This window comes from Zootoca vivipara, chromosome 8 (genome assembly GCF_965207765.1).
Source record: "Zootoca vivipara chromosome 8, rZooViv2.hap1.1, whole genome shotgun sequence".
Lineage (NCBI taxonomy): Eukaryota > Metazoa > Chordata > Lepidosauria > Squamata > Lacertidae > Zootoca > Zootoca vivipara.
Genome location: NC_142591.1, coordinates 26,393,927 through 26,413,986, shown reverse-complemented (window position 1 = coordinate 26,413,986; position 20,060 = coordinate 26,393,927). Strand labels below are relative to the sequence as shown.

Sequence of the window (20,060 nt, the reverse complement as noted above, 5' to 3'; positions counted from 1 at the left end):
TTATATGTTTCATAGGGACCCAGGTGGGTTAAACCACAGAGTCTAGGGCTTGCTGATCAGAAGGTCGGCGGTTCGAATCCATGCAACAGGGTGAGCTCCCGTTGCTCAGTCCCAGCTCCTGCCCACCTAGCAGTTAGAAAGCACATCAAAGAGCAAGTAAATAAATAGGGTCCGCTCCGGCGGAAAGGTAAACAGCGTTTCCGTGTGCTGCTCTGGTTCGCCAGAAGCAGCTTTATCATGCTGGCCACATGACCCGGAAGCTGTCTGCGGACAAACGCCGGCTCCCTTGGCCTATAGAGCGAGATGAGCGCCGGAACCCTAGAGTCGGACACGACTGGACCTGATGGTCAGGGGGCCCTTTACCCTTTTTATATGTTTCACATCAGGAGCTTAACTAAAATTGTATCACAATTTGAAGGGCTGTTTTCAAAGTAGATATTTTATTAACAAATCCATCAACCCCAATTTTTAACACACCATTTTCATGCATTCGGGAGAGCTGGCGGATATTGGGATGGATAAAACTTTTTGTGCAAGATTCCAACCTCCACCCCATTCTGCAAATATATGGGGAGAAGGTTGGAATCTTGCACAAAAAGAATGTGCACGCATCTATACATATACATATATAAAATATCACCTTATGATCTTGACACCTGGAGAGAAAAATGTCTCTGAGCTACTGTACAGTCATACCTCGACATCCGAACACTTCAACTTCCAAAGGTTTCGACTTCCGAAGTCAACAACCCCAGAAGTTTCCCCCCCTGCGCGCGTTCTGCGCATGCGCACAAGCGGCGCTTCGACAACCAAAAACCTCGACTTACTAAGATGGCCGCGGAACGGATCGTCTTCGTAAGTCCAGGTACCACTGTATTCTCCCCCATTCTCCCCAATGCTTTTAAGCATTTCTTAATCACATTTTCTGTCTTCTCTCTAAATCCCAGAAGTTGGGAGATTTAAATTGTGGGCAGAAATGTTTTCAGAAGTGGAAATGACTTCTGCTTAACCACAGGTGAAACTAGACTTTATTTTACCCGTCAAAGACCCAGTTTGCACACACACCCATGCACATTTGCGTACACACATACACAGGATGGGATTCTCAATGGTGCTCCCTGGAGGCTTCACCTGAGACAAAAAAAAACCTGGCTAGATCCGGCTCTGGCTGAGCTTTATCAGAATGTGTGCAATACTGTTTAAGCTCATTTCCTCTGAGGAAAGCAGTCTCATTTCTCCCAAGCAACAATTCCTTGCCACAAAGTGGTCCTGGACACCACTGATAGCCCCTTTCTTTTTTATTTCCAGGATCAATTAATGGTCAAGCCGAATGTGGCAAGTGTAAACAGGCAACTGGTCCAATAGAAACATTCCCCTTCCCATATCCGAGTTTCTATTTCACTCTCCTACTTAACCCTCTGGGGCTGTGATTCAGACTTCCCACACTACCCTGCCAGACATGCAATGCTTCCTGGGTTAAAGAGGGGAGATAAAACTCAGTTAACATTTGGGGGGTTGGGTGTGTGGTTCTCCTTCCACTGCAGATACTGAGAGAACCCTGGAGGTCTAGGAACCAGGTTTCTGAATTGCTGGCAGATGTCAATTCAGTATCAAGTACTATGCTTGTGTGTAGGACAGCAGAAGCTGGCACAAGTTGCCCAGCTCACGAGTTGAAAGAGGAAGGTGAAGAGATAGACCGATGAGATGTAGTCCATTTTAATCCACTGATCTAAGTCATCACTTAGCGAGACCTGACTGCAACAAAGGACAAGATCTAACGCAACCAGCTTGAAATCTGAAGTCAATGTCTTTCTCTTGATTAATACAAAGCAGTTCCCAAAGTATTAATAAATAACACCTGAGTGTTTTCTTCTGGGCAGAGTGAACAACCCTGTTCCAAAATCTTTAAAATGTCAAGGAAGCTCAGCTAATATACTGATTGCCCTGAAATCTTGTTTCAGCCTTCGTGCAAAGGTGTTCAAAGTGTTATAAAAATGGCTCGTATTGAGTATCCTGAAGAAGGGCGGCTTCAAGGTGCGATGAATGGTCCATCCAAAATGCGGGCTTTCCATGATTGTTTCTGTTGACCAACTTAAAAGGTATCTTTTCCTATAGGTACCAACTTGGTTCCACCGGTATCTCACTCTGATTGAGTGTTCTCTCCCGAACACTCAGCTCCAGGCATTCCACAGTTGGTGGGTATGTTTCCAGTTCAAACTTGTTAGCAAAAAGGCTTTTGGATTTTAGCAGCCACTTCAGATCACCAGTTCCATAGATACAAATGGCTCTGACATAATGACCTGCCAAGGAATAAGGGGGGGGGGAGAATAAGCACACACAAAAACTTTTTTTCTTTCTTTTTGTGGACAAGACAGGAAGGGCCTAGAATGCATGCCTGTGCCCAAGGCCTTAAGATGGCCAGACCACTCCTGGAATAATGTGTCCAGTTCTGGCTGCCACAATTTACGGAGGATATTGACAAGCTGGAATGTGTGCAGAGGAGGGCAACCAAGATGATTAAGGGGGTGGAAACCAAGCCTTATGAGGAAAGGCTGAGGGAGTTGGGTATGTTTAGCCTGGAAAAGAGGAGACTGGGAGGAGATCTTCTTTTCTCATCGTGTGGAGCAGGCATCCCCAAACTTCAGCCCTCCAGATGTTTTGGACTACAATTCCCATCTTCCCCAACCACTGGTCCTGTTAGCTAGGGATCATGGGAGTTGTAGGCCAAAACATCTGGAGGGCCGCAGTTTGGGGGTGCCTGGTGTGGAGGCTAGGACCCGAAACAATGGCTTCAAGTTACAAGAAAGGAAATTCCAACTACCGGTAAATATCAGGAAGAACTTTCTGACAGTAAGAGTTGTTTGACAGTGAAACAGAATCCCAGGTGGTGGACTCTCCTTCCTTTGATGTTTTTAAGCAGAGGCTGGGTGGTCATCAGCCATGTATGATTTAGTTGAGATTCCTGCATTGCAGGGGGTTGAGATAGATGACCCTTGGGGTCCTTTCCAACTCTACAGTTCTATGATTCTGTGTGTGTAATTGTAATTCTATGATTGTATGATTCTCTGTGTGTAAATATTTAATGTAATTTCCAGGCATTTTAACATTGTATTACTAAAAAGTGGGTGGGTGGGTGGGGGGAACGCTAGTAGAGCATTCTCAGTGTATCACCAAAGGAAACATTTTATTTGACCATATAGTAATGAGAGCATTGTTGCAGGAGGGAAATCTCTGCTGTGTAGCAAAACGGCATTCCTGTCTGTTTTCCTTTCAGATTCAAGGAGATGTGTGCTACATGGCTGGATGAGCACGGTACACAAATCTTCAGAAAAATAAACAAAAGAGCAATAAAGTAATGAAGCAGAAATAGGAGACTGCCCTGTCTGGAATCCAAGTGAGGCAGTTTGCTTCAGGTGTTACGTTCAGGAGGGGTGGTACGACCACACCCTGGATCCCTGTCCCCAAGCAGCCCCCTTCCCTCCACGCTGGCTGGTGGCTCCATCCCTAGTGGCTGCTCAAAATGACAATGCACCACTACTGAGGGAAGGGAGTAGCAGGCAGCTCCCTTTCCAGGAAACTTCTGGCTGCTGCACCCGCCTTGTTGTCATTTCCTCTAAGCTTGTTCAATATCACTATGGCTGCAGTTCAAAACCACGGTTTTGTGTGCCTTCCCTTCCATTTTTTACTAGCTCTTCTTGTTTTCTTTTCTATTTTGTCAATAGTTTTCTGCTCATTACATCTTCGCTTTTCTCCTGTTTCTTGCTCCTGTTCTTTACTCTTTACTCTTTACTCCTTCCTTGCTTCCTTCCTTCTGCCCCTCCTCTCAATATGCCACCCTTTCTCCCTCCTTCTCTTCCCTTTCCTCCACCTCTGTGCATCTGATTTTCCTTCTACTTTTCTTTTTCTTCACATTCCCAACTCCTAAGGATTTGTTCCCAGCAAGGGTTTGCATGTGCACATGAGACAGCTGAGTGGTCTTATGTAGGTCTACTAAAAACAAAGTCCCATTTTACCCTATTACCTTACTAACTGGATCTTTCCAACTTTCTGGATGTTAACAATGGTTTTGGACAGAATCAGTGGCGGGACTCAAGCTTCCCACGGTTGACTGAAACAAAATGCCAAAGCTACATGCTCTTTACCGTGACACCCTCCATGTTTATTTTCATCATTGCTCCACTTGACAGCTCTCAGGTCACCTTCCCATTTACCATCTGGCATGGAGCCGGGGACACCTGTTTGTTGAAAAGAGAACACAAGAGAATAGAAGTCTTATTCTTAAAATGAGGTGGTTCGCTCTTGAAGAAGTGAACACTGTTGTCCACCCTGTTGGAGATCCTCATTCATCTCAGTTTCTTCAAAGGCAAAAGACTCTATTTGGAAGCCTATGGATTTTGCCCGAGCCAGCTTGTGTTAAAAACAACACACATCTCCTGATCTCTGAAAGTTATTTCCAAAATCTCCAGCTGTACAAATAGTTTCTGCATCACAAAGGGAGGTATGGTTTTCCTGTCGACCTGTGAACCCTGCAGTTAAACAAAGTTGAATGTCCATGCACAAGAAAGAGCCTGGAGGAAATATCATCTCCGGTCAGTCTGCATGTGCTGCTTTTGATACGTCCTGCAAATGCCACGAGGAAAGTTTGTGTTCCTGGAACAAATACCAACTTTTGGAAGAAATGCTGAGTCAACAGAACCGGTTACACTGCACACAGGCATGAATGGAGTGCAGCAAATATGAAATTTGTGGCATCTACTTCATTTTTACTAGGGCCCAAAAGGTCCACCAACCAAAGCCGGTGCAAAATAGCAGCTGCAGAACAATGCAAAATGGTGCTTTTGGAGCACGGCAGCCTTAATTCTACAGGTGTAGACAGTATATGTATTGAGTTACTGCAGATTAAGGATTCTAAGCAAAAACCTCTAAAACTTTGCACTAAGATATGGTCAAAGGGAACCAGTGAATATGAATACCGTATGTATAGGTGAACAACACAGAGGGAAAGATTCAGCAAATGAGTCTTGCGAACAGAAGCCCACACAAGGACTTCTAGTAATGCAGAGCTGCTTACCCCTGCTTTTGTGCCCCCAAAATTGGTTCAGTAGGTGGGTGAGTGAGTGAGTGAGTGAGTGAGAGAACCCCCCTAAAAACAGTGCAAGGGGAAAACAAGAGATGGGGGATCCTTCCACTGGCAAGCTAAAATGCTTACACTGGTGGAACAATGGCCATAGCAGAGGCAGATTTTGGTCTTTCAAATTTCAGCAGTGCCCTGTGAGGGCCTAAAATTCAGCAGACACCCCCCCCCCAACTCTCACCTTCCATTCTGCTCAATTCACTATGTTATAGTTGCAATGTTCTGCAGCGCCCCCAAGGCTTGGTGCCCAGTGCAGGGGAACCAGTCACGCTGCCCTAAATGCCCCGCTGGCCATATATGACGCTGAATTCCTCCCAGATATTTTTGTTTTTTAACTTGCATATTTTACGTCCTGTTGTTAAGCAACTGAGAGCCAGAAAGCCCTGGCTATCTACTACTGTACAGATCACACAAACATCTACTAGCAGATACTGATCTGCTTGTTTGCCCATCTCTGGGGTAGAGGGAAAGCACTAATGTAACAGTAAACCCAGCATGGATAAGATTATTTACAACACAATAGTAGCATCAACGTACAACATTCTTCAACAAACCTGCAACAGCAAATTATGCTCAATAAATGTCACTTACTCTCAGCTCTGTATTTCCACTTCCTTCCTGTGGTAGAAGCAGATGGGCTTCTTTCCTGACTCTCAGTGTTGGCTGATCACAATAACAATTCCCAGCGTGTTGCAAGGACACTGCTCAGCAGCTAAGCTTCCAAATACCACAGATACATATATACTGAACTGATTCTTAGATGATATACTTAGTTGGCTTCCTTTGTCCCCCAATGAAACTGAATCTCATTAAAAATGGTAAGTAGCTCCAAGGTTCTTGGGGGCAACAAATCCCTACAACAAACCTTAGGTAAAGGTAAAGGGACCCCTGACCATTAGGTCCAGTCGTCCAGTCGTGACAGACTCTGGGGTTGCAGTGCTCATCTCGCGCTATTGGCCGAGGGAGCCAGCATATGGCTTCCAGGTCATGTGGCCAGTATGACAAAGCCGCTTTGTCTTAGAGCAGCACATGGAAATGTTGTTTACCTTCCCGCTGTAGTGGTACCTATTTATCTACTTGCACTTTGATGTGCTTTCGAACTGCTAGGTTGGCTGGGACCGAGCAATGGGAGCTCACCCCATCGTGGGGATTTGAACCGCCGACCTTCTGATCGGCAAACCCTAGGCTCTCTGGTTTAACCCACAGCGCCACCCACATCCCTAGACAACAAACCTTAACTGGTGGCATTCTGGTGCTCGTGGCATTACTCGCCACAATCAATGGAAGAGGAATAGCCTATTGAGTTTGGAAGACTAGCATTGTGGTGCCAGTTTTCAAGCAAGAGGGATAAAATAAAATAAAAACCAGGTTATTTGCTGGTCTATCAACCTGCTAGGTATCACAGCAAAGTGGCATGAAGGGGCCTTGAGCAGAGTGTCTCCAGCAAGTCACCCCACCACACTGGGTTTAATGCTAGGCTGGGGAGCCTGTGGCCTCCCAGATGTGGCTGGGTTACAACTCCCATCATCCCCAACCACTTGCCCTGCAGGGCTGCAGCTGATGGAAGTTTGGAGTCCATAACCAAGATACGAAAGGCCACAGATTCCTCAAGTCTGCTTTGCTGATGGTAGAGGTGGCCTGGAAGAGGCAGTCACTTTGGCACTGCCTTGGCAAATGTCTCGTGGGTGTGAAGAGTGGCAGAAGGAAAGGACAGAAATGTTCCTTTTATGTATTTCCTTCAGTCAGCTTAGCTTAGGATCAACGCCTGATTTCGGATGATTCCATATTGGCTGTGAGTCCTGGAAGACCTTGCCTCCCGCTACAAATGCTAAGGCTGCTGAAGAGGCCAGAGACCATCTTGGCTATCTTATTATGATTTATCTTGAAACTGTTTGATGTGTTTTGTTTATTGTTTATCCCAACTTTTGTAATTATGGCTTCTTTTTCATGTTGTAAGCTGCCTTGAGCATGGTTGTGTATAGAAGACCGCCGGAGGCCAAGAAAAATATGGGAACCTTATCATGGATCGAAGTCACTGCAGATAAACTAATAATAGCAGCAGTCCACTGGAATTTTGGGGTTTTTTAAGGTGAGTACTACTTGGGACAAGGGACCCAGGTGGCGCTGTGGGTTAAACTACAGAGTCTAGGGCTTGCTGATCAGAAGGTCGGCGGTTCGAATCCCTGCAACGGGGTGAGCTCCCGTTGCTCGGTCCCAGCTCCTGCCCACCTAGCAGTTCAAAAGCACATCAAAGTGCAAGTAGATAAATAGGGACCGCTCCGGCGGGAAGGTAAATGGCGTTTCCGTGCGCTGCTCTGGTTCACCAGTAGCAGCTTTGTCATGCTGGCCACATGACCCGGAAGCTGTCTGCGGACAAACGCCGGCTCCCTCGGCCTATAGAGCGAGATGAGCGCCGCAACCCCAGAGTCGGACACGACTGGACCTGATGGTCAGGGGCCCCTTTACCTTTACCTTTACTACTTGGGACACCCCCCAGCCTGAACTATAATCCTCAGCTCAGCTTCTTTGGAAATCTCATTATGGTGAAACCAATTTTATGCTATCTTAAACCTTCTGGCATCCAAACACTTTGTCGTCCTCATCCCCCCCCCCCAGGTTATCCCTAAGATCCTTGTTTCCTTTTCTTTGGCTCATTTGCCCCCCTCCCCAGGAAATGGATGAAAGATGGATGAAAGGACATGTAAATATCTGCACATTTCCTTGTTGTTCAGGTTTCACTCTTGAAGATTGTGAAATAGCTCGGAGCAATGGAAAGGGCAAAACAGAAGCTCTCAAGAAGGCTGACCTGTCTTTCCAGCCAGTGTAGCTTTCACAAGATCCAAAGAGGTGGGTTTTCTTTTCTTTTTTGCCAAAGGGTATAATTTGAAAGATAGTTGAAACATTACTTTACCCCAGGTGACAAGTATGAGCACTTTGCAATGCTCCTAACAAAGGAGTGCCCTCAGGGGAGGTTTAAAGGCCAGGAAAAGAAGCTCGGGGAAGAAAAGGGCTGGGCTCTTAGAAAATGAATTGCACAACAAGTAGCAAGTACTGTTGCGATACATCAAAGCAGTTGTGTGCTTTAGCCAGGGTGGTTGTGCTACTTTACCAGGCTGGTCATCATGGGCATTCCTAGAAGGATTGGTTGGCTGATCATAGAATCATAGCATTGCAGAGTTGGAAGGGACCACGTGGGTCATCTAGTCCAACCCCCCCTGCCATGCAGGATTTTTCTGCCCAAGATAGGGCTCAAACCCATGACCCTGAGATTAAGAGTCTCATGTTCTGCAGACTGCCAGGGATGCTCCTGGGCCCCAACTCCCATCATCTTTGACCACTGGCCGCACTGGAGGACTACAGCTTCCCCATCCCTGCTTTGTGCTGGTGCTCAGCTTCTCTGCCTCTCCACAGTCCTGTTTCCAAAGGGATAGTGATGTTGCTCCATTGCAGCAAAAAATGAATTTTTTTTAATGTCACAGCCTTTGTGTACCAGAGTCCAGTTTGTCAAGTGTTGCTGGATTAAAGCTCCTACAGCCCTTGACCATTGGCCATGCTAGCTGGGTCTCATGAGAGATGGAATTTAACAACGTCAGAAAAGCAACATGTTCCAAGCCACGAACCCACAGAACAGCCTGATCCGTAAGGTCCCAAGGTTTACAGAACGTTCATAGCAGACCTTTTAGTCCAACCAATGGATTTATGGGATAATTCTGCAATCTGTGCCTTTTGAAATCTTCAGCACCCAGTAATCATCCAGTTCTGCCATGAAGGCCATTGTTGATATTCTTCAGCAATGCACACTGTTAAACAGTGGAACTCACTCCCACAGGGGGCAGTGACAGCCACCAACTTGGTTGACTTAGAAAATCAGACAAATTCATGGAGGATAAGACTATCAGTGGCTACTAGCCATGATTATCATGTTGCACCTCCTCTATCAGAAGCACTATACCTCTGAATATCACTTGCTGGGGCACTGAGGGTGGGGAAGTGCTCTTGTGCTCAGGCTCTGCTTATGTGCTTCCCACAAGCATTTAGTTGACCACTACAAGAACAGAACCAGTTTGGCCATTGGCCTGATCCAGTAGTGGTTCTTATGTTCCAAGATCATCAGCTGGCCAGAGCACCTACAGAGGTTTCTTGGCAAAATGCAGTATTTATTTTGCAGAAATCTCCTGTACTGGGTTATATCCAAGACATACACAGAGTAGACCCACTGAAATGAATGGATTTAAATCACATGGAATTAACTTAAGTCTATTGATTTCATTAGGTCAGCTATGAGTGTGGGCAAGTCAGATACATCCCTTTGAGTTATCAGAAATGCATTAAGACACTGACATCTAATAACCTTCTTTATGTACTGGAGGTGGGTCCCCCTCTTTCAAGTTCTATTATATTTCTTTGGAAAATAGCTTGCGAATTCAAATTGCACACACACACACACAGAGAGAGAGAGAGAGAGAGAGAGAGAGAGAGAGAGAGAGAGAGGTGAACAAAGCTTCTGCAATTTTATTTCTTTTGGGAAGCAATATAAATAAGAGAAACCAGAGATCTGAAAGGGAGAAAGGGCAAGGGCACTGAGAATTCCCTCTGTGCCAAATGTTCCTATGTCTAGGATGCATGGACAATAATAGCAACCACCCTGCTCCACAGGCCCAATTCACCTGCCTGGGCTTGTTAGAGGAGGCAACTAACTAGCTATTACCTTCAGGGAGCTGGTATGGCCACTGTGTAGCACCCAACCAAAAGAGCAAAGGTGGCAGATGAAGAAAACATCTTTCTTAGAGGAAAAGCGAAAACTGGGGGGAAAGTGGGCTACAATAAGACTGATTCAACAAATAAGAAAGGGGTGGGAATTGGGGGGCAGGGGTGGGAATGAGGATCTGTAGAAAATGGTGGAATGGCCAGCTACATTTACATCTTCATGTTGCATCTCAGGACCAACAATAATACCACGACCGATACATTTTATGTCTAGAGCTTACCCACTATATAACCTACAAGTGGGGGCGGGGAGTGTATCTATTACTGGGGTTTGGACTAGACGACCCTCATGATCCCTTCCAACTCTACAATTCTATGATTCTATAAGTCAAATAAAAGTGTGATTTACTATCTGGTTCAGTACCCAAATATAATACTCTACTGAGAATGCAGCATGAAGCTAGCATAGAGGCATGGAAGGCACTGCAAAGGAAGCTAGGAAGCCTGTGAGTGGAGTTTCCCTCTGAAGCAAGATTTGGGAGAGTGCCTCACATTCTGTGTGACACCCCAAATCACTGCAGCTACTGCAATGAAAGACCATAACTAATATATACTGCACACATTCTTCTGACCACATGAGGTAATCAAAGGAGACAACATTGAAAATATTCTGACGTTAAAATATGTTAAACCTAACACAATATCAGGTTTATTTGTTTATCTTTTCCATAATCAACATGCTACTACTTCACCCTTCCCTGTAGAGTCCAGGTTTGCATGCCTGCTCTGAGCCCTAGGTCCTGCCATCAAGCACATATACCAGTATATCATTTCTCAATTTCATCTCTTAATGCAATGTTTCATTGAGCTTTGTCAGTTGCTAGGAACATCACAGCCAATTCATTTGCTACAAATTTGTCATGGAATTAAGGTTTCCAATTGCCAAAAGGAACAGATTCACTTTTTCAATGGCAAAATCACATGAACCACATATTTTAACTTGGTTTTGTGTGAAAAAGTGATTCCTTTTTGTCTGCCCTGAATCTTCCAACTCTTAGCTTCATTTGATGCAACCCAAGTTATTGCATTATGAAAGATGGAGAAAATAAGTTTATCTGCTTTCTCTACATTCCACATAATTTTACACATCTCTCATGCCACCCTCTCCTTACTCATGGTTTTCTCCTGCTAAGCTTAACCTTTACTCTGAAGGAGATGCACCAGGGAAGCCCAAAAATGTGAAATGTGGAGGCAACAGCTCATCGCCATTGTAAGTTACCCAGCAACTGGTTTTGAGAGGCATGGAGGCTCTTAACATTTAGGTGGCAATACCTAACTGAATGAAGCTTACTTCTAAATAGATAGGCATATCGCTGCACTGTTAGTTTTCATGTTAACAGTTACAGGTAGGTAGCCGTGTTGGTCTGCCGTAGTCAAAATAAAATAAAATAAAATAAATCCTTCCAGTAGCACCTTAGAGACCAACTAAATTTGTCATTGGTATGAACTTTCGTGTGCATGCACACTTATTCAGATACACTATCTGAATAATTGTGCATGCACATGAAAGCTCATACCAATGACAAACTTAGTTGGTCTCTAAGGTGCTACTGGAAGGATTTTTAAATTTTTGTTTCATGTTAACAGCCACTGGCAGGCATTCCAGACATACCTGTGGTGCTGTTAATTACAGCCAGCTCAGATCCCATAAGTGCATATGGAAAGCTTTGTGTGGTTGTATCATTTTACATCTACTTACATTCACTTTCATTTTCCCTTTTCTCACCTGCAGGCTTAGATTTGGCGAGATTCTCTTGGAGCTCTTTACCTCCTTGAGTTTTCATCTGGCTACCTCACTACTTACCCTCAATTCCAGATCACACACAAATAAATTACATTAAATAGCCCCAGGACAAGATTATTGGGAAACTCCAGTACTTCCTTCTTTCTGATACATCTGTCCATCTATAAGAAAGAGGCATTGTCCTCTAATAATCCTGCATCTGCAAAGTTGGACAGGACTTTGAACTAAGTTCCACTAAAGTCTGCTGGGTATACGTACGCTGTTGTTATTATTACAGAGCTCAATCATCTTGAGTGGTGTGTGATAAACCCTTAACAGCGGTGCCTGTATCCAGGCAATTATTCCCTGCACCACTGGGAACACTGTGATTTATTGTTGAGCTGGAAAAGGTGGGAAATGTGTCCTTGAAAAATAAAAGCAAGGTGGAAAGCTGTGCAGGGTTTTGCTCTGTGGTTTGGATAGCTCACAGTTGGGAGTTTTGAGAGATGCAGTGAATTATTTCCACACTAAAGAGGCTCCATCTGGAAATGCCCTTAGCAAGCAAGTCCTGCAGGACAAAAGAGAACTGTGCACCTTGGGAGACCAGAAACCACCCAAATCAGAAACTGCCAGATGCCATTAACGTACCTGGTATCCTGTTGAGCGTCACCCAGTAATGTTCATCCGGACTGTAGGTGTTCTTGGACCATTCCAGCAAATCGAGGGCCCGTTTGTCCTGGAAAAGGAACTCCACAAACGGCCTGGTGAGGGCAATGTAGGCAGAGCCAAAGTAAATTGTCAGATTGTGGGGCGCAGGTGATTTGAGGATACTAGTCCTTTTCATGTAAGAGGATTCTCTGCCTATGTGCTCCTTGTAAACGTACTTGGTCCTTACGGTGATTGGCTCAGGAGGGAGGATGCCGGGGGTGATGTTCTTCCCTTTGAAGGTTTTCAGGTGGCGGATGACTTCCCTGTTGGTTTTCAACGGGAAGTCTTGGCCGCACATGTTGAGGACATACTTCCAGCGGACCTCAGAGCGCAGCAAGTCCTTCATGCAGTTCAGGTCGGCCTGGAGACGCGAGATCCCCGCGTAAATGACCGGCTCCGCTTTGGACGCGAGGAAGGCGTTGGGGAAACAGCCCACCAGCCTCTCCACGCTCTGCTTGTACTCGCCGGACACTTTCTCGTCCACATGGACGCAGTACACGTTCTGGGGCGCGTAAAGCGCGCGGAAGACTCTTTCGAACGTGGCGAACTCTTTGTGGAGGGTGATGACGTAGGCGAGCGGGAAGGCGACCTCTTCCTCCGAGAGGGCTCGTGTGACATAGTGGTTGCCCTCCACGTACTCGGGGCAGCCGGGCGACTGCCCGAAGGACGTGCGCAGGTGGTTGCCCCACACGAACGCCTTCTCCTCAGCGGCCAGGGCGCCGCAAGCCCCGCGGATGAAGTCGCCTTCTCTCCGAGGCTGGAGCTGCTGCTGCCGGGGCTGCTGACCCCGCGGCCGCCGGGCCACCTCCTTGGGGCCCGGAGGGTCGGGCTGGCCGCGGAGGAAAACCAGCAACGCCGTCAAGCTGCTGAGGGCGAGGGCTACCAGAAGGTAGGAGAGCCTCCGAGGCAGCATCGTCGCGCGCGACGCCAAAGCCGCCAGCAGCGCGCCTTTCCCCCCGCCGACGGCCACAGAAAGGAGCTCCCGCCGGCTGCAGCCCTGCTGCGCGCGAGGCATGCGGCTCCTCAGCTGGGCACCGCCGCGCTGCATGGGGCTTCTTCCCGCATGCCCACGGCTAGCGAGGTCGCCGAGGCAGGGCTTTTGTGTTCTCTCAGCCCGTTGCTAAGCAAACCGCCGGGCTGCCTCTTCCTAGCGCCCGCAGTGGAAGCAGGCTGAGCGTTCCCTCAGAGCGCCTCTCCTGTGCGCGCGCGCGCGCGTTGGCCGCGAAGCTGGACTCCTCGCCGGCTCTTCTTTGGTAGCCCTTTGGTTCAGCGGCTCGGCCCCGCCTTCGGGGAACGGGCTTCTCTGCTCCCGGCCATGTGAGTGGCTGCTAGCGCCGCGGCTTCCCCGCCCACCTGTCGGTTTGGGGCCCGAATCCTCTGGGCGCGCGTGGAGCAGGTTTTGGGCGCCCCGACCCGCTTAGCATGTGAAAGGAAAATCCCTCGGGGTGAAGGAGAGGCGAACATATTGGTAAACAAGAGCTGAACAGCAACCCAGGGTCTTCTTTCCATTGAGCAAGCCACGTTTACACAAATCTAAACGAATACACTACCTTAAAAGAGTCTTGTGGCACCTTGAAGACTAACATGGACCAGTCTGAGATGCATCAGGTGTTTTATCTTCAGTTGGTAGGCCTATGTACCATGGAAGGCACCAAATTTTGCTATATGGCGGTGGAATTCCCTCTGTCTTCTGCAGAAATGCACTGAGACTGGCTACTTCTCTATAAGTTGTTGAATGGATATATGAACTGCGGAGGGCTTTGTTACCCTGAGCAACAATGGTGGTTCTGGTATAACAGAGTGGGAGGGGAGCGAAGACCTCCCCAGAGACTAAGACAGCTTGCCCTCCCCCATCAAATCAGCTCACATGCGCGCACACACACAGACACAAGCAACATGAATCAAGAGTTTAGGGACATGAGGGACCAGTGGCGTAGCAGTGGCTGCTGGTGCCCAGGGCGGGGCAAGCGTGGTGCCCCCTGGTAGACTGGGCAGCCCAGTGGTGCTGCCACCGCCTCTCCTCCTATTCTGCCCGCAGGTCAGGCCTGATGGACTCTCCTTCATTGGAGTTTTTAAAGCAGAGGCTAGATGGTCCCCTCTTATGCATTTCTTGTATCAGCAGGATACAAGATCATCAGGGTCTCCAGCTGTTTTTGGACAACAACTCCCATCATCCCTAGCTAGCAAGACCAGTGGTCAGGGCTGGTGGGAATTGTAGCCCAAAACAGCTGGACACCCAAGTTTGGGAAACCCTGGACTAGAGGATGATCATGGTACTTTCCCAGTTTTTGATAATAATGGGTTTCCCATCATAGCCCACTGTATTTTGTAAGAAATGTCACTATCAACAATCTATTGAAAAGATAGATTAAATAAAATAGCTTACGGTAGTAATAAAAAGGACATATCTTCACTTTGACTTGTGCCTCAAATGCATAATCAAAATTCTAAAGTGAATTTTTTTTTGGTGTGTGTGTTGTCCTTCCAGTACACACTAGTATAAAGCACAGGTCTTAAGGCTGAAATTTTACAGATATGAATAGCCAGCATAGGAAATTAACATCCCATGTACAGGCTTTGAGGATTGTGACTAGAGCTATTTTTTAATGGATTTACTGTTAACATGAGCTATACATACTTCCTGGTTAGGACGGAACTTAGTTATCCAAAGTCCAAATTTACCTAAGGTGGGGAAGAAAACTAATAAAACCAGTGTGTGATGTGTTGTTTAACCAAGTAACACTCAGGTTGAAAAAAAATTCTTAAATACAGATGTCTTTTTATTTATATGTTACTATTTGAAGGTTAGTATATAATGTATATAATAAAATGTAGGAAAGCACGAACAGAGGAAAATTTCCAGTGTTAACAATGACTCCTTCTAGGTCAGAGGTATCTAATGTTGTGCCCTTCAGATTTTGCGGCAATACAACTTGCATCTTCCCTGATCATTGATCATATTGACTGGGGTTGATGGAACTTTGTGGCAAAAGAAATCCAAACTTCACATTTATGCCTATGGGGTTTGAACAGGCATTGACCAGCTAAGAAAGGGATGGACAGCTGAATTGAAGTATGGAGTAACTTTGGGGGGGGGAGTTGTATTCTGTGTGTTAGGAATGAAGAGGAAATGATTTGAAAATAAAAGTGTTGGTATAAATCTGGGGTGTGGCTACACCCGGAATACTGTGTTCAGTTCTGCTTGCCAAACCTCAAAAATAATAATTTTGTGAGCTGGAGGTGGGGTGTGGGGTTAGTATAGTCTGGACTGCATGATGCCTGAGACCTTTCTAGTTCCTGGGGGAAAATCCAGCGAGGGTTAGATCTAATTCCGTTGTTGAACTAGCCAGATAAGCTTCTTGGTGAGATAATGGCTTAAGCCTTAAATAGTTGAAACAAAATAAAAAATTCCTTCCCACCATGTCAGACCAACACGGCTACCCTACCTGTAACTGCCTTAAATAGTGTTTTTAGCATAACAGAGGAAGTGGCTCTGTGCCAGAGGGCAGGTGGGTGGGGGCCCCTGCATCACCTGGCTGGTAGTGAGAAAGACAGAAGTCAGAGGTGTGTGTGTGTGTGTGTGTGTGTGAGAGAGAGAGAGAGAGAGAGAGAGAGAGAGAGAGAGAGAGAGAGAGAGAGAGAGAGAGAGAGAGAGAGAGAGAGAGAGAGAGAGAGATGGGTTATAAACAGGCAGAAGTGAGAGAATGAGAGCCATGCTTGATTTCTGCTTGAATCCAAGGCTGTGACTATGGGAGAAGCAAGACCTATTGGGGTGTTAATGTTGTGAGCCCCTCCATATTAGCCCCAGGTTGTATATATGTGTAAATAATCCTTATATCATTAAGACACCATGGCATCTGCTGTCCTTCCTTCCAAGGGAACTGAACCCTGGGTGAGCACCTGGAAACCCTGGAATATCTCATTTGCCCAGGACTCAGCTAGACTGGTAAAGAAAAACTTAGTTGGTCTTTAAGGTGCTACTGAAGGATTTTTTTTATTTTGTTTCGACTCAGACCAACATGGCTACCTACCTGTAAAGAAAGAGCGATTCATGTGTGTTGTATGTGCAATATAACATGCCACCAGATGGCAACGTGGAGTCCCATTTTTCTTCTACCTGTTTTCCCTGTTTAAGTTTACAACTCTTTAAACTGAACTGCTTCTTTGATGTGCCTAGATCCAGTTCCAGAGATTGGGGTGGTGTGTTACAATATTATAGAGTGCTCAAGACTGTGAACCTGTATTCTCATTCTCCTTGTGTAGCAGGAGACAGGGTTCTGTAAGGATCCGATATGAGGCTCAAAGATGTGTGTGGCACTAGACTCCTGTAGCCTTTAACCCAGCAGTGGACAGTAACCGATGGCTCCAAGTGCTGGATTGTGTAACTATTAGCTTGGTTCAGGTTTCCTCTTCCTGCTTTTCATGAACCTGACAGGTCAGCCTTGGCGTTTTTTTCAACATCTTTTGGGGAAGCAAACCAGTTTCTGGGTTTGCTGCAGACTTAATCCTTATTGATTGTACACCCCTTGTGTTAAAAGGCAGAAATTGGCTCTGCCCTGAGGAGAGGTTTTTGCTTGCTTAATTCCATCTTTGCACAGGCTTTTGAATGGTGAAGGATTGAGCTGGCAAAGCACTAGCAGCTAGTGGCAATTTCAAAATTTTGCAACAATAGAAAATAGGAGGAGAGGGGAAGTGGGTGGGAGAGAAGACAGACAGACAGACAGACACACACACACACAGAGAGAGACAGACACACACACACACACACACACACACACAGACAGACACAGACAGACAGACAGACAGACAGACAGACAGACACACAGACAGACAGACAGACAGACACACACACACACACAGACAGACAGACAGACAGAGAGACAGACACATATATATATATATACTGGTGTGAGAGTAAGTAGCAGCACCAGGAAAAAAAATTGTAGGAGCAGCAGCATCTCCTATCTGAAATTAATCTTTTGGCTACCCAACTCTTCTACTGAATCCGGAAGTTGACCTTTGTGTAAAATAAAAGAAAACTGGCAGCAATATTGCTCGTCTGGCATGCCCATAAGTCTGTGACAAGTCAACCTTTCAGTCATCGTTTTCTTTCAGAGCCAGATATATAAACAAGATTGATTCAATTTGTCCAAGCATTCTTAACATTCACACCCGTATGATTCATCAATTCATTCCTTCATTCAGCCCTTATTGACATAATTTAGACAATAAAATCATAAATGAGAAAGAAAGAAAAACATACAGTATGTTTCATAAAGGAGGTGGCAATAAATTTAAAGGAGGGTTGATTGTGTTGCTCTGCATTATGTTTAACTTAAATATTAAACTTCTTAAATCTACCCCAAAAGCTGAATAAATAATATTTAATCCTAATGCTAAGGATAAGGAAGGCATGACTAACTACTGCCTTCCCTAATGCTCAGTTTGAGGTCATTTAAAATACTGTGCTGTGAAATATGAGTAAATGTTGCGCAGAGAGAACATACTTAGTGTGATTTTGACCTTTTTGACCATTTATATATTTCTTATTCACAGGCATAGAAATATAGCCTTCCTAGTTTATTTTATACAGCAGCCATTAAAAAAACCCAACATTTATGAAACACTGTATAATATTGAGTTCAGGAAAGAGGAGGTTGCTATAAATAAGCAGTGGTGACTTCTGCCTGTGTGCGTGTCTGGACACCACTGAATAAACTGGTTGCCTGAGCCCATACACTAATTTGGTTGAACTTTCTCGCCCTTTGCTGGCTTAGCCATAGGTAAAGGACCCCTGACAGTTAAGTCCAGTCACGGACGACTCTGGGGTTGCGCGCTCATCTCGCTCTATAGGCCGAGGGAGCCGGCGTTTGTCCGCAGACAGTTTTTCTGGGTCATGTGGCCAGCATGACTAAGCCGCTTCTGGCGAAACCAGAGCAGCGCATGGGAACGCCGTTTACCTTCCCGCTGGAGCAGTACCTATTTATCTACTTGCACTTTGATGTGCTTTCGAACTGCTAGGTTGGCAGGAGCTGGGACCGAGCAACGGGGGCTCACCCTGTCGCGGGGATTCGAAGCACCGACCTTCGGATCGGCAAGCCCTAGGCTCTGTGGTTTAGACCACAGCGCCACCCGCGCCCCTTGGCCATAGGTAGCACCTTGCAAAGTGGTAAGCAGAAGCTCACCATACGTCACATGCAGGCATGTGATACAATAAAAGAAGCCTGCAATCTTATTCTGAACGCACTTGAGTCAGGAGGAGCACTGAAAACTAACACTGATGCACAGGAAACTGTAATTATAATCCATGCATAATTAGATTATTGGTCCACTTAGAATAATAAAATAATAATAATAATAATAATAATAATAATAATAATAATAATAATAATACTGAACATTCTGTTGCCAAAAAAGAATCCCACCTTGACCAAGAACACAGGAATCTTTGCTGGTGAATACAGAACACTCTACCATGGGCATAGCCAAGGGGGGGCAGGAAGGGGCAGCCACTCCCCCGTAATCAATAAAAATACATACCGGTAGCTGACTGAGGTTCTGCCCCCCCCCAACAAAAGGCCTGGCCCCCCCCCAACAAAAATCCTGGCTATGCCCATGCACTCTTTTCTATCTGCTGGCCAAGGTAGCTACCCACCTCTGATGGATTCTACCAGGCAACCGTAAACCACACAAAAGACTCAAGTTTCATACATTGCAAAGCATTTCTCTTACTCTACGCCTTTCATCAACTGATCTTGGGTTGACAATGCAACATTCAGTGCAAGACCAGGTGTGGAAGGGGTCCAAACGCAGATAAGATTTATAGCAATGTTGTTCAGATGCCCATGCTTGGATGAATTCAAGATTTAAATTGTTTTAAAAAGGAAGTAGCATATCCATCTGCAATGTTATCATCAAAAGTCAGGAAGTCACTTTAAAAAAAAAGTGAAACAAGATTTGAGATTTTTGGCATGAAATACTCATTGAAATGTTCATACCCGCAGCAACAATTCATCTCCAAAAACCCTGCTATTTTGCCCCCATGGGCAGGAAAGCAGTTAATCACCCCACTGCATATTGTTGCTGCAATCAATTTAACCAACCCCTCTCTGCCTGTTGCATTTCCCTAGGAGACTGCACTGCAACACTTCAGCTGGGAAGCACTATCCCCACCATTCCATTGCCTTACTCTTGATGATTTCAGATTAAAAACAACAAACAGCAAAACACACACACACACTGCACCCCCTTCCTCCACCACTGATCTCTTTCCAGTGCTGCCATGGTGCAAAAACTTGGATCTGCTTAATAGATCCTTATAGATTCATAGAACTGTAGAGTTGGAAGGGACCACAAGGGTCCTCTGGTCCAGCCCCCTGCAATGCAGAACTCTTTTGCCCAACATGGGACCCAAACCCACAACCCTGAGATTAAGAGTCTCATGCTCTACCAAGTGAGCTAGCTAGCCAGCCATCCTACTCACTTATGGATCGGAATAATTTTTACAAGGGATCTCTTCAAAGTCATCATCCGATAACAGGCCATGTCTGTGTCCACAGTTGTATTCTGTTATTTGTTGTTGACTTTATTGTTATCCTAGGTGAGAATCCAGGAGATCCATGAGGACCTGTGCCTTGTCTCAGTGGTGTTGTCATGCTGGCAGGCACTGGATCTGTTTCTCTTTTTACTCTGCAGTCTACCAATGTAAGCTTTAATCTGATGGTAGTT

At 45.8% G+C, this 20,060-nt stretch overlaps 1 protein-coding gene and 1 long non-coding RNA gene across 2 annotated transcripts; one reads left to right on the top strand and one right to left on the bottom strand.

The window, feature by feature from the left end:
• Positions 1-1,700: 1,700 nt before the first annotated feature.
• On the bottom strand, positions 1,701-15,178 carry LOC118090429 (N-acetyllactosaminide beta-1,6-N-acetylglucosaminyl-transferase). Its single transcript, XM_035126147.3, has 3 exons — positions 12,273-15,178; positions 4,143-4,235; positions 1,701-2,300 (listed from the first exon to the last, which is right to left on the bottom strand). The coding sequence occupies exons 1-3, from the start codon at positions 13,378-13,380 to the stop codon at positions 2,110-2,112; spliced, it is 1,392 nt and encodes a 463-aa protein (XP_034982038.3). The 5' UTR covers positions 13,381-15,178; the 3' UTR covers positions 1,701-2,109.
• Positions 7,089-12,078, top strand: LOC148684774 (uncharacterized). The gene is made up of 3 exons (XR_015951373.1): positions 7,089-7,223; positions 7,867-7,981; positions 11,634-12,078. It is a non-coding gene; the product is annotated as an uncharacterized LOC148684774 (long non-coding RNA).
• Positions 15,179-20,060: the final 4,882 nt, after the last annotated feature.